The sequence below is a fragment of the Theropithecus gelada genome, chromosome 4 (assembly GCF_003255815.1).
Source record: "Theropithecus gelada isolate Dixy chromosome 4, Tgel_1.0, whole genome shotgun sequence".
In the NCBI taxonomy this organism is placed as follows: Eukaryota; Metazoa; Chordata; class Mammalia; order Primates; family Cercopithecidae; genus Theropithecus; species Theropithecus gelada.
The window spans coordinates 34,485,277-34,497,557 of NC_037671.1; the positions used below are offsets into that span (position 1 = coordinate 34,485,277).

The 12,281-nt window shown below is 61.7% G+C and overlaps 2 protein-coding genes across 3 annotated transcripts in view; one reads left to right on the forward strand and one right to left on the reverse strand.

Annotated features, from left to right (window-relative positions):
- Nucleotides 1-199: 199 nt before the first annotated feature.
- Nucleotides 200-3,690, forward strand: LOC112622250 (steroid 21-hydroxylase). Of its 2 annotated transcripts, XM_025381585.1 has the most exons (10): nucleotides 200-662; nucleotides 760-849; nucleotides 1,133-1,287; nucleotides 1,395-1,496; nucleotides 1,584-1,685; nucleotides 1,786-1,872; nucleotides 2,042-2,242; nucleotides 2,458-2,636; nucleotides 2,719-2,822; nucleotides 2,920-3,690. In XM_025381585.1, exons 1-10 carry the CDS (start codon nucleotides 461-463, stop codon nucleotides 3,183-3,185), a joined length of 1,488 nt encoding a protein of 495 aa, XP_025237370.1. In that variant the 5' UTR covers nucleotides 200-460; the 3' UTR covers nucleotides 3,186-3,690. The 2 variants fall into 2 exon arrangements, with proteins under 2 accessions (XP_025237370.1, XP_025237371.1); XM_025381586.1 differs by lacking the exon at nucleotides 760-849 and having other exon boundaries at nucleotides 356-662.
- TNXB (tenascin XB) overlaps nucleotides 3,206-12,281 on the reverse strand; it is a 67,563-nt gene continuing 58,487 nt past the window's right edge. The window contains exons 22-39 of the mRNA XM_025382328.1: nucleotides 11,934-12,266; nucleotides 11,248-11,448; nucleotides 10,357-10,644; nucleotides 9,727-10,005; nucleotides 8,207-8,488; nucleotides 7,038-7,358; nucleotides 6,415-6,750; nucleotides 6,052-6,174; nucleotides 5,794-5,937; nucleotides 5,482-5,601; nucleotides 5,221-5,364; nucleotides 4,996-5,126; nucleotides 4,745-4,877; nucleotides 4,501-4,652; nucleotides 4,312-4,408; nucleotides 4,058-4,219; nucleotides 3,817-3,980; nucleotides 3,206-3,498 (exon numbers count right to left, since the gene is read on the reverse strand). Of these exons, the coding sequence (XP_025238113.1) occupies nucleotides 3,397-3,498; nucleotides 3,817-3,980; nucleotides 4,058-4,219; nucleotides 4,312-4,408; nucleotides 4,501-4,652; nucleotides 4,745-4,877; nucleotides 4,996-5,126; nucleotides 5,221-5,364; nucleotides 5,482-5,601; nucleotides 5,794-5,937; nucleotides 6,052-6,174; nucleotides 6,415-6,750; nucleotides 7,038-7,358; nucleotides 8,207-8,488; nucleotides 9,727-10,005; nucleotides 10,357-10,644; nucleotides 11,248-11,448; nucleotides 11,934-12,266 (3,512 nt within the window). The 3' untranslated portion in view covers nucleotides 3,206-3,396. The remainder of the gene's footprint in view (nucleotides 3,499-3,816; nucleotides 3,981-4,057; nucleotides 4,220-4,311; nucleotides 4,409-4,500; nucleotides 4,653-4,744; nucleotides 4,878-4,995; nucleotides 5,127-5,220; nucleotides 5,365-5,481; nucleotides 5,602-5,793; nucleotides 5,938-6,051; nucleotides 6,175-6,414; nucleotides 6,751-7,037; nucleotides 7,359-8,206; nucleotides 8,489-9,726; nucleotides 10,006-10,356; nucleotides 10,645-11,247; nucleotides 11,449-11,933; nucleotides 12,267-12,281) is intronic.

Below are 12,281 nucleotides of genomic sequence, written 5' to 3' on the forward strand. Positions count from 1 at the left end.
TCTATCTGTAGGTTAAACTAACAAAAAACCCACACAAATCACATTTCGTTCTTCAGGAAGGCATATTAGGCAGGACTGCCATTTTCTCGCTGAGACAAACATCATGCCAGTAAACTGGCCCATGGTGGGGCGGCAGAGGGAGAGGGCCCAGGTGGGGGCGGACACCGTTGCCTGCACAGTTGATGTGGAGCCAGAAAGCTGACTCTGGCTGCAGGAAAAAGGTCAGGGTTGCATTTCCCTTCCTTGCTTCTTGATGGATGATCCGTTTTTTGAAATACGGATGTCCCAAGGCCAATGAGACTGGTGCCATTCCAGTAAAGGGCCACTCTGTGGGCGGGACGGTGGGAAGGGACCCGAAGGTGGGGTCAAGGGAGGCCCCAAAACAGCCTACACAGCAGGAGGGATGGCCGGGGCTCTAGAGCTATAAGTGGCCCCTCGGGGCCCTGACGGGCATCTCGCCATGCTGTTCCTGGGGCTGCTGCTGCTGCTGCCCCTGCTGGCTGGCGCCCGCCTGCTGTGGAACTGCTGGAAGCTCAGGAGCCTCCACCTCCCGCCTCTTGTCCCGGGCTTCCTGCACTTGCTGCAACCCGACCTCCCCATCTATCTGCTTGGCCTGACTCAGAAATTCGGGCCCATCTATAGGCTCCACCTTGGGCTGCAAGGTGAGAGCCTGTTCTCGCTCTGGCCCTCACCATAGGAGGGCGGAGGGGGCGGAGAGGGTCCTCTCCCTCCACTGACGCTGCTTTGGCTGTCCCCCAGATGTGGTGGTGCTGAACTCCAAGAGGACCATTGAGGAAGCCATGGTCAAAAAGTGGGCAGACTTTGCTGGCAGACCTGAGCCACTTACCTGTAAGGGCTGGGGGAATTTTTCTTTCTTAATTTTTTTTTTTTTTTTAAGAAATGGGGTCTTGCTATGTTGCCCAGGCTGGTCTTGAATTCCTGGTCTCAAGTGATCCTCCTACCTCAGCCTCAAGTGGGAGTCACCTTTGGTGGCTCCCCCAATCCAGGTCCCTGGAGGCTGTTGGGGGGCATATCTTGGGGGGAGGAAGCAGGGGTTGGGGAGGCAGAAGAAGGTCAGGCCCTTGGCCTCCTCGGCCAGTTCCCACCCTCCAGCCCCCAACTCCTCCTGCAGACAAGCTGGTGTCTAAGAACTACCCGGATCTGTCCTTGGGAGACTACTCTCTGCTCTGGAAAGCCCACAAGAAGCTCACCCGCTCAGCCTTGCTGCTGGGCATGCGTGACTCCATGGAGCCCGTGGTGGAGCAGCTGACCCAGGAGTTCTGCGAGGTAAGGCTGGGCTCCCGAGGCCACCTCAGGTCAACCTCGCCTCTCGAAGTAGCTCCCGCCCTGCCCGCTGCACACCGGCCTGCTGAGCTCCCGTTCCTTCTCCACAGCGCATGAGAGCCCAGGCCGGCACCCCTGTGGCCATTGAGGAGGAATTCTCTCTCCTCACCTGCAGCATCGTCTGTCACCTCACCTTCGGAGACAAGATCAAGGTGGCTCACAGCCCCTCCGGCCACCCCCAGCCCCTCCCTGAGCCTCTCCTTGTCCTGAACTGAAAGCACGCCCTCCTTTTCTGGCAGGAGGACAACTTAGTGCCTGCCTATTACAAATGTATCCAGGAGGTGTTAAAAACCTGGAGCCACTGGTCCATCCAAATTGTGGACGTGATTCCCTTTCTCAGGGTAAGGACCTGGAGCCTAGACACCCCTGGGTCGTTGGGAGAGGCTGGGGTGGAGGGAGAAACTTCTTCCCATAGCTGCATTCTCATGCTTCCCGCCACAGTTCTTCCCCAATCCAGGTCTCCGGAGACTGAAGCAGGCCATTGAGAAGAGGGACCACATCGTGGAGAAGCAGCTGAGGCAGCACAAGGTGGGGACTGTGCGTGGACGGCCTCCCCTTGGCCCACAGCCAGTGATGCTACGGGACTCAGCATTGCTACTAGGAGGGTTCTTTTGCATGCCCCAGTTATGGGCCTGTTGCCACTCTGTACTCCTCCTCCCAGGCCAGCCGCTCAGCCCGCTCCTTTCACCCTCTGCAGGAGAGCTTGGTGGCAGGCCAGTGGAGGGACATGATGGACTACATGCTCCAGGTGGTGGCGCAGCCGAGCATGGAGGAGGGCTCTGGACAGCTCCTGGAAGGTCACGTGCACATGGCTGCAGTGGACCTCCTCGTCGGTGGCACTGAGACCACCGCAAACACTCTCTCCTGGGCCGTGGTTTTTTTACTTCACCACCCTGAGGTGCGCCCTGGTGACAAGAAAAGGCTCCTTCCCAGCAGCCTGGCCAGGGTGGTGGGCACCCTCACTCAGCTCTGCTGAGAACTGTGCGGCTGGGGCTGTGCTTGCCCAGAGGGGCCGCGGTCTCCTCACTCAGGCTCACTGGGTCGCTGAGGGAATGGCTGGAGGCTGGGCAGCTGTGGGCTGCTGTGACAGGACTCCACCCGATCATTCCCCAGATTCAGCAGCGACTGCAGGAGGAGCTAGACCACCAACGGGGCCCGGGTGCCTCCAGCTCCCGGGTCCCCTACAAGGACCGTGCACGGCTGCCCTTGCTCAATGCCACCATCGCCGAGGTGCTGCGCCTGCGGCCCGTTGTGCCCCTGGCCCTGCCCCACCGCACCACACGGCCCAGCAGGTGACTCCCGAGGGTTGGGATGAGTGAGGAAAGCCCGATCCCAGCGAGGTCCTGGCCGGCCGCTAACTCCAGCCCCCTTCAGCATCTCCGGCTATGACATCCCTGAGGGCACAGTCATCATCCCGAACCTCCAAGGCGCCCACCTGGATGAGATGGTCTGGGAGAGGCCACATGAATTCTGGCCTGGTATGTGGGGGGCCAGGGGCCTGCTGTGAAAAGGTGGCGGAGGTTGGTCCCCGCAGCCGCTGAGCGCTTCCCCACCCACCTGTCCACCCGCCCGCAGATCGCTTCCTGGAGCCAGGCAAGAACTCCAGAGCGCTGGCCTTCGGCTGCGGGGCGCGTGTGTGCCTGGGAGAGCCCTTGGCGCGCCTGGAGCTCTTCGTGGTGCTGACCCGACTGCTGCAGGCCTTCACGCTGCTGCCCCCAGGGGACGCCCTGCCCTCCCTGCAGCCCCTGCCCCACTGCAGTGTCATCCTCAAGATGCAGCCTTTCCAAGTGCGGCTGCAGCCCCGGGGATTGGGGGCCCACAGCCTGGGCCAGAGCCAGTGACGGAGCAGGACGGATGCCAGCCGCATGCCTCAGTTTCTCCTTTATTGCTCCCGTACGAACCCCTCCCCCCACTGTAAACATAGTGCTGCGAGATCGCTGGCGGAGAAGGCTTCCTCCAGCAGCCGGGTGGTGAAGGCCCCTGGCTCTTCTCTCGGGGCGACCCCTCAGTGCTCGGCAGTCATACTGGGGTGCGAGAGAGGTGGGCAGCAGCTCAGCCTCCCCCGGCTGGGGAGCGAAAGTTTCTTGGTCTCAGCTTCATTTCCGTGAAGGGCACCGAGAACTCGAAGCCCTTCCAGTAGTACCAGCTCACTCCCTGGGAAAGGGGTTGTCAAGAGAGTCAAAGCCGGATGTCCCATCTGCTCCTCCCGTTTCCCTTAAGGAGGTGGCTCCGAGCACTCAACCAACCTCCCCACACAGCTCCCCTCCTGACCCTCCACCACAGAGGACTGAGGCTTAATCCTGAGCTGGCCCTTTCCACCCAATAAATCACCTCCAGCTCCCTCTGTGAGGCTGGCACGATTGTTCCGTTTCACCCAGCCGCTCAGTCCCTTGCCTGTTACACTGTGGGGCTGAAACCTAGGCAGGCCGAGCCCCAGCCACCCCGGCTCTGTGCCCCCTCCACACCCCTCACCTGATGGTCCACTGTGCTCCCGTAGAGCCCATTGAGGTTGGCGTAGTGGCAGTTCCTGTACCACCAGGCCCCTCGGTAGGAGACGGCGCAGGAGATGAGCAAGTTGTTGGGGTCCCGATCACGGGCAGAGAAGACACTGCCACTGTGGTAGCTCATGGAGTCCCCTGGGCAGGGTGGAGGAAGGAGCCATGAGGACCTCCCCTCCCAGCCTCACCCTCTCAGCCTCGCAGCCTGTGCTTACCTGCGGTGCCGTGGTAGCCCTCCAGGTGGAGGCGGTAGTACTCCGCAGCCGAGTCTACGCGGAAGGAGTCGTACTGGGCGAACACAGCCTCGTCCCCAGCCCGCAGGTCCACGCGCATGGAGTAGTCACCTGCCTGCGTCAGGCTGTGCAGGGCCTCGTTGCCTGGGGGTGGGAGGCATGACCTCATCAGGGTCCTGGTGTCCACAGGGCCCCCATCCCCATCCGTAGTTCCCCAACCCCTGTGAGGCACTGACCCAGCCAGAACTCCCCAGAGACGTTCCCAAAACCATGGGCATAGTCCTCCCAGTCCCTCCAGAAGTCTGTCTGTCCATCCATGCGGCGCTGGAACACCTGGGAAGCAAGTGGGGGCACCATCAGCCTCTGGCTCCCGGGGCAACAGCCCCTGCCCTGCACAGACCCCTGGGTTTCCCAATGCCACCCACCAGCCAGCCGCCCCCGTCAGTCTCCATGTCACAAAACACGTTCAGGGGCCGCTCGCGGTTGCCGTTGAGGAAGATGGTGGTGGTCCTGGAGGCACCGGCTCCGTTCTGCATCTCCTCCCCGCAGTCCCTGGGGAAGGGGATCCGCAGCCCACCTGGGGAGAGGAGAGCAGGGGCCAGTACTTTTCTAAGCCTTGGACCGTGGCTGCCCACCCAGCCCCCGGCCCCGGCCCGTGCGTCCAGGTACCGGTGGTGAAAGAGGTGGACACAGGCGGCAGGAGGCTCTCGCCCCACATGGCCTGGAGCCGTGCATTGTAGGGGGTGGAGGGAAAGAGGCCGAGGAGCTGGTGAGATGTGACCCCTCCCGGGAGCAGGATCTCCTGTGGGACAGACAAGGGGGGGTCAGGGGAGAGGGAGGTGGAGTCCCTCAGGGAGGGCCAGAGGCAGCACCTCCTGGAGTCACCCAGGGAGGGGAGTTGGTCAGTGGGGCCGGGGCACCTGGGTCCGGCCACCAGGGGTGTCGAAGCTGAGCAGGTAGCCTGTGGGCCGGACTTGGGGCTCAGTCCAAGTGAGCAGGGCTGTGCGGGGGGTCACTTCCTTGGCCTCCAAGTCCCGAGGGGCCTCTAGCCCTAGGAGGGAAAGCAGGAAGAGGAGATGGGGATGAGGCCCATCCTGGCTCCCTCTACCTCCTCTCCCCCTTCCCACATGCCCCACAGACCCTACCTGTGGTGAAGGTGATGCTGGCTGGGGAAGTGAGGTTGGGGCCCCGCAGGCCACGCACAGTGGCGGTGTAGTTGGTGTGCAGGACGAGGTCATGCAGGGGGTAGTCCACCGCGCTGCCTGGGGCCTCGGCCTGCAGAGGCGGGGCTGGGAGTGCGAAGAGGGGCGTCAACGCCTCCCCCTCCATCCCCGGCCAGAGTCCAGTCTCCCCCCTGCAATCCCCACCCGGCACAAGTCCCCTCCAGAGGCCTCAGCCCTGCTCACCCCCAGGGGCTGTGACCTGGACGTCATAGGTGTCCACGGGATTCTGGGGGGGCTTCCAGTGCAGCACGGCGAACCCCTCGGTCAAGTTCAGTGCACGCAACTGGGTGGGGCTGTCAGGAACTGGGGGAAGGGGAGGGGCTCAGAGGGGTCCCCGCTGGTCTCTCTAGTCCCTGCCTCCCCAGACTCCACCGGCCTCCTGTCCGCAATCGGAGCCTCCACCACCTCCCTTTCACCCTCCTCCTTCTCTCTCAACTCCCACCCACGCCATTTTCTTGGCTCCCGCCTCTTGCCCCAGGTCCCAGTCCATCTCACCCGTGGTGAGGAAGCCTGTGAGAGGCTCACTCTCCTCAAAGCCTCGGACGGAGACCACTGTCACCTCGTAGCGAGCGCCTGGGATCAGCCCCTGGAGTTTCTGGGTCCGGGCCCGGCCGTCCACCTGCACGCTCTGCGGCTCCCCTGAAAACACTGGGGATCGAGGGTTACCCAGGGAACCCCAGGACGGCTGGAGGGTGAGCAGAGTGCGGGTGGGAGGGGAAACGCGAGGCAATGAGCCCACGGCAAAGGCACCACCTCCGTCCGCCAGCTGGTAGGAGACTTTGAAGCTGTCCGCCCGGGACGGTGGGGGCATCCAGTTGACCTTGGCTGAGGTCTCTCTGATTTCACTGAATTGGAGGTCACGGGGGCTCTCCAGAACTGCAGAGGGGGCAAGGAACAATGATGCGGGCAGGGGCAGGGAGGCTCCTCCCTACGAGTCCCACCCCTCGCCTCTGCTCCAGCACAGGCTCAGCATAGTCTCCAGGAATGGAAGTCGCTCAGCAGATTCCTCCAGGCCCACCACCAACTCGCCCACCACACTGCTGGCTGAGGCACCAGGTCCCCCCCCGTTAGTACAAAGACCCCCCACTTTGGGGCAGAGTGCGTGTGGATCCTTACCTGGGCTGAGGGTGCGAGCAGTGCCCTGGATGCTGTCGGCCTTGTGTGGTCCTCGCAGCCCGTACAGTGTCAGGCTGTACAGCGTCCCCGGACGCAGGTCCCGAAGCACGGCTGAGTGCCGCGTCCCCAGCACCATCAGCTCGCGCTGCAGCAGAGGACGGGGATGCGGCTCCAGAGTGCTTGGTGATGGAACCCCAAAGCGGAGCAGGAAGGAGTCGAAGGCCCCAGGTGGGGCCTCCCAGTTGAGCCTCAGTGAACTGGTGGTCACATCAGTCACAGACAGCTGGGACAGGCGGGGTCCTGGCTCCCCTGAGGTCTGACCAGCAGGGGCCGGCCCTGCATGGAGTGGGTGGGAGAGAAGGGATTGGAGACAGAAGCACACCAACTTGGTGACCCAGAGCACATCCCTTCCACCCCGCTCCCTGCCCCTGTTTCTCTATCGTAACCAGGGACTTGCAGCACAGGGGGGCCCTATGGGGCAGAGCTAAAGGCCACTCGCGTCCAGCCCACCCGTCCTCTCTCCCTGGTACCCGCTTCACGCTCTTTCCCTGCGACCACCACTTCTGAGCCCCCCTTTCTCCCTTCAGAGTCCCAGACTAGAGGTCAGAGATGCCTGGTGGTACCTGTGGTGCCCTCAGCTGAGAGGGGCCCCAGGCACTTCCCTTCATGGAGGCCATAGAGGAGGAACCTGTAGGGGGTGCTGGGCTCCAGGCCTGAGATGAGGATCTTGCTCTGGTCACCGTCCACGAGCAAGGCCTGGGGCTGCCCGTTCGTGTCCTCATCCTGGACCACGAAGGAATCAAAGGGGCCCTGGGCCACGCTCCACGAGAGGCGCATGGAGTCTGGGGCTGTGTCGGTCACGGCCAGCACCCCTAGGCGGGGCTCTTCAGGAGGCTCAGGGGCCTCTGGGGCTAACTCTGGGGCTGGCGTGTCCTCTTCTGGGGCTGCGTGGGAAAAGCCCAGGGCAGAATCTGAGTGAGGGGTGCTGTGGGGCCCTCCGTTTTTATCTTTCAGGCTTGGCCCAAGGCTGCGGTGGGAAGTTTACAGGTCCAGGCCCAGTCAGACCATGAAGTCGCTGTGGCCTCGTGACTCCCGCGAGCTCCCCGGCTGTCGGAGTCAGGTGCTCGCTTCCCCCTTCCACACCCCAGTGTCCTACCGAGCCCACTCTGAGCTATCACAGGCTCTGCCCCCACCCACGCTGGGACACATTCACTGAGCTTGGGGAGTGTGGTGCTCCCTTCTGAGAGAAGCTGAGGGTGGAACTGGCTGGTAAAGGTGACTGGCAAATCCTGCCAGCCATGCCTTGGTCAGGCCTGTCTGAGGTGGGCATCAGTGAGCACTGGAAGCGGAGCCTGTAGCACAAATGCAGCCACTTCTGTTGGTTTCTGTGTCCCTGCTCATTTTGTTTTCCAGTGATTTTCCTCTTAAGAAAATGCTCCTGACTCATCCATGGCAGGGAGGTTTGCCACTCTCTGGACAAGGCCACCCTTCGGGGAGGCGACAGCTGCCCCAGTGAGTAATCAGGAGCAGTGGCAGTGATGGGGCAGAGTTGGAGCTGGGAGATGAGGGAGCCCCTGACAGGGCCTTTCCCTCCCACCTGGCCTGGCTCCTGCTCTGGACTCCTTGATGGATATTGAAGCCCACAAGCCTGCAGACTCCTCCTCCTTCCTGGGGACAGTCCAGGGTGCCCCACTCCCACCTGCCCACTCCTGCAGTCATCTTTGTCTTCAGCCCAAATGCACAAGGAAACCCACACAAGGTGGCTTGCTATAGCCAAGCACAGCAGCCTCACCTGTCATTCCCAGGACGGAGACCGGGCCCAGGCGCTTTCCCCCAACGAGCCCGTAGAGCAGAAATTTGTACTTCTTGCCAGGCTCCAGGTCCTCTATGGTGACCGTGTGCTGGTCTGCGGCCACAGGCACTGCCCTGGGCTGCCCGTCCGTGTCCCTGTACTGGACCACGAAGGATTCAAAGGGGCCCTGGGCTACCGTCCAGGACAGGTGCAGGGAGCTGGAGGTCTCCTCGGTCACGGTCAGTTCCCCTAGGCGGGGAGGTGGCTCCTTCTCCAGGGAAGCTGTGCAGAGGGAGGAGGGAAAGCTCTTAGTCACATGCTGCCTATGCCTAAGCCCTGGCAGCTTCCTGCAGGTGTGAGGTTCTGGGAAAGCGTCCCTCCAGTGTAGCCCCAGGGACAGCTCCTTGAGGAGACACACAGGGTTGCTCCCGCCATGCCCCACAGCAATGAGGGAGAACAGCCCCCTCCTCCTCTGGAGGCCGCTGCCCAAACTCCATCCTGCCCTGCTCCTTCCCTACTGTGATCGAGGGTGCAGTAAATACATTAAAGATCATCTCCCGAGGGAGGGGTGGCTGGGGGTGCAGAGAGGGCCTGTGTTTACCCTGACCCCCGCCCCTGAGCAGGAATGAGGCCAGAGCTGAGAGAGACTCCCGGGAGGTCTTGGGTTGTCAGGGAGACATCCCAAACATCGAGAGCTGGTCTGGGCAGCTGGCCAACGCATGGCTCCCATCAGTGCCAGGCTGTGACCTCTCCCTTGTCCCCCTGTGGCCATCAGCCTGAACATCCATGCCTCCTGCTTCCCCAGCCCCACACTGACCCCATGGGGCCGAACAGAGGGTGAGCAGAGGCTTGCCCGGGTGGGGCTGGCGCCGATGGGTGGGGGTGGAGAGAGAGTCTGTACCCCGTCCCCACAGTGAGAGTTTGGGAAGAGAATTCTGGAGTCCCAGGGACCAGGCCCCGACTGGCCGGCTGCTCTGTCCTCCTCTGGGCATAGTGACTCATGGTCCTGGGAGTAGGGCGAGGGTCAGTGACCCACCACACCCCTTCCTCGGGGGGCTGAGTCACGGGCACAGTGACACCAGGTTTTTCCATTGTCTTTCCGTAGCCAAGCTCTCCCTTTTTTTCCACCCCTGGCCTCGGAGTTAGGGAGGAGGGAGGAGGATGGGAACCACTACTGAGTCCAGCGCCATTCCCGGCCATTGTGCAGGTGAGGACACCGAGGTTCCGGGGATGAAGCGGATTGTCCATGGTCACCCTGGCAAGGGCTGGGACTGGAACTGGAACACAGATCTGCTGGCCCCAAAGCCCGTGTCCCTTTTATTTCCTCGGCAGTCAGCGAATGAAGGAAGTAATGCATCTTCTTCAGAACTGTGCCTGACACGCACAGAGACTCACTTTCGGAGTTAAGATGGTTGTGTCAGGGCTGATAGAGGGAATCTCACAGGAAGGCCGTAGGGCCAGCTCTGAGGGCCTGAATGAGAGGCAGCTCTGGAAAAGGTGGAGGCTGGACTGGGACTCACCTGTGGTGCCGTCAGCAGAGATGGGGCCCATTCGCTTCCTGCCTGCCAGACCATACAGCAGGAACTTGTATTTCCTACTGGGCTCCAGGCCTGGGACTGTGACCTCCCGCTGGTCGGCTGCCACTGGCACAACCTGGAGCCGACCATCCTTATCTTTGTACTGGACCACGAAGGAGTCGAATTCGCCCTCAGGGACCGTCCACGAGAGGCCCACGGAGTCAGGGGTCGCATCTGTCACAGTCAGCTCCCCCAGGCGGGGAGACAGTTTCGTGTCTGGGGCTGGAAAAGACAGTGAGGTACATGGAGAGTCGGATGGAGGCAAAAGGGCCACGGAGCTTCCTGGGCTGCTATGGCTCTGTGAGCTGGTCCCAGGAACGGGAGGGTGACTGGGCCAGGAGTAGGGATAAAAGAGGAGCCAGACAAGAAAGCAAGTGTCCCCTGGGGTGCAGGGAAAGTAGGGAGAAGGATGAGTGTCAGAGGGAGAGGAGAGCTCAGGGCCTGGGTTTTCCCGGACCCAATAAATAATTGGGTGCTGAGGACTGGAGTGTGGGGCACAGAAACGTGAAATTCCAACTGGCGCCACAAGGGGGTGAACGCTCTGGCCGCGGGAGGCCTCCAGCCCTCACTCACCGGTCCTGGCCTCCACAGGGACTGGGCCATGGCGTTTCCCATTCTGGAGTCCAAAGAGCAGGAACTTGTACTTGCGGGCCGGGTCCAGCCCTGAGACGGTGACCGCTCGGAGGTCTCCGCTCACAGGCACTGCCTGGGGCTGCCCCTGCGTGTCCCTGTACTGCACCAGGAAGGAGTCAAAGGGCCCCTGGGCTACGGTCCACGAGAGGCCCACTGAGTCCGAGGTCACGGCTGCCACCGTCAACTCCCCCAGGCGGGGCTCCACGGGCGGCGGTGTGGGCAGGGGCGCTGAAAAGAGCAGAGCAGGCCCATGGGTGAGAAGGCAGGACCCTGCCCAAGGGAGGCAGTGCTCTCCCGGGACTGGAGTGAGCATAGCGGCCTTCTCTACAGCGCGCTTGCTTTAGAATCTGTGCCCTGCATTGCTGTAAGCAGCTCACAAACAGCGGTGCATTTAACCCTTTGCAAAACATATGAAGTAGATGCCATTATTATCATCACCCCAACTCTGCAGGGATCTGAAGGTTAGGAAACGCCTGCAAAGTCGCACAATCACTACGTTTGAAAGCACATGCATATCTGGGCAACTGAATCTGAAGCACTTTCTGAGCCACTAAAATACTCCTTAAGGGAGCCTAACAAATGAGCACGAGCAACCTGGAGGTTCCAGATCACGATGGGAGGAAGGAAGCTACAACAAAGAGGGCATGGACTACCTGCCCATCTGACTCCACACAGTCTCCATGAATCCAAGGATGAGGCAGGATCATTAGCAACATGGGAGAAAAGACAGAAACCTAGAGGCCCAGTCATAAGAGGTGCCAAGATCCAAAGGAGAAACACAAGGGGGCTACAGAGGTAAACCTGGTGACGAGGGCCTGTCCCCCAACTCACCCGTGACGCCCACAGTGGACACTGGGCCCACACGCCGCCCCTCGTAGAGGCCGTACAGGTGCATCTTGTACTTGCGCCCGGGCTCCAGGCCCCTCACAGTGACCTCGCTCTCCTCGCCCCCGACACGCACTGCCTGGGGTTGCCCGTCCCTGTCCTTGTACTGCACGGTGAAGGAGTCGAAGCGGCCCNGCAACCTCATCCCTGGGAGACCCCAAGCCTGGTGAGCTGCCCTCTCCTCTGCTCCCACATTTCAGGATGATCTACTCACCGCAAAGGACACCCCACTCAATCCTCAGTGCTTCTCACACACCATGCTCTTTCTAGCCTCCCGGCCTTTGCACCAGCTGTGATGATCTGGCACACTTCACCTCCTCTCTAAAGCTGTCACCAAGCTAAGGCCTGCCTGGCCTCAGGTCTTGGCTGTCCCCTGGGTACCCATGGACAGGGTGGCTTAGGCATCCCTCTCTGGTCCTGACCTGAGCCCTGGGCCTCCCTATCACATGCTCACCGGCCTTTGCTCATTTGCTGGATCGCAGCCTCTCTCTCCATGGCATGCCTTTCCATAATGTTGATATATTCCTTTCAATGTGAGCCCCATCAAGACAGAAATATGTATAGGAAAATAGTAGAGAAGGGCACATTTTCTAGGGCTGTCTTCCGACCCTGCCCCATCCACACTCACTCACCTGTGACGCCCACGGCAGACACCGGGCCCAGGCGCTGCCCCTCGTGGAGGCCGTACAGGTGCATCTTGTACTTGCGTCCAGGCTCCAGGCCCCCCACGGTGACCTCGCTCTCCTGGCCCCCGACACGCACCACCTGGGGCCGCCCGTCCCTGTCCTTGTACTGCACGGTGAAGGAGTCGAAGCGGCCCTGGGGGACGGTCCAGGAGAGGCTCAGCGAGTCAGGGGAGGATCCTGTCACTGTCAGCTCCCCCAGGAGCGGCTCCTCAGGGGTCTCTGGGGCCTCTGTGCCTGGTTCTGTGGGGCTGGGGGTCTCATCCACATCCTCTCGTGGGGCTGAAAGATAATATA

What these genes read in the sequence shown, in the direction of transcription:
- LOC112622250 (XM_025381585.1), top strand. Translation starts at nt 461, where the DNA reads ATGCTGTTCCTGGGGCTGCTGCTGCTGCTGCCCCTGCTGGCTGGCGCC. An exon ending in CAGACCTGAGCCACTTACCT is followed by an intron (nt 850 to 1,132) that starts GTAAGGGCTGGG and finishes CTCCTCCTGCAG; the next exon opens with ACAAGCTGGTGTCTAAGAAC. An exon ending in GCCACATGAATTCTGGCCTG is followed by an intron (nt 2,823 to 2,919) that starts GTATGTGGGGGG and finishes ACCCGCCCGCAG; the next exon opens with ATCGCTTCCTGGAGCCAGGC.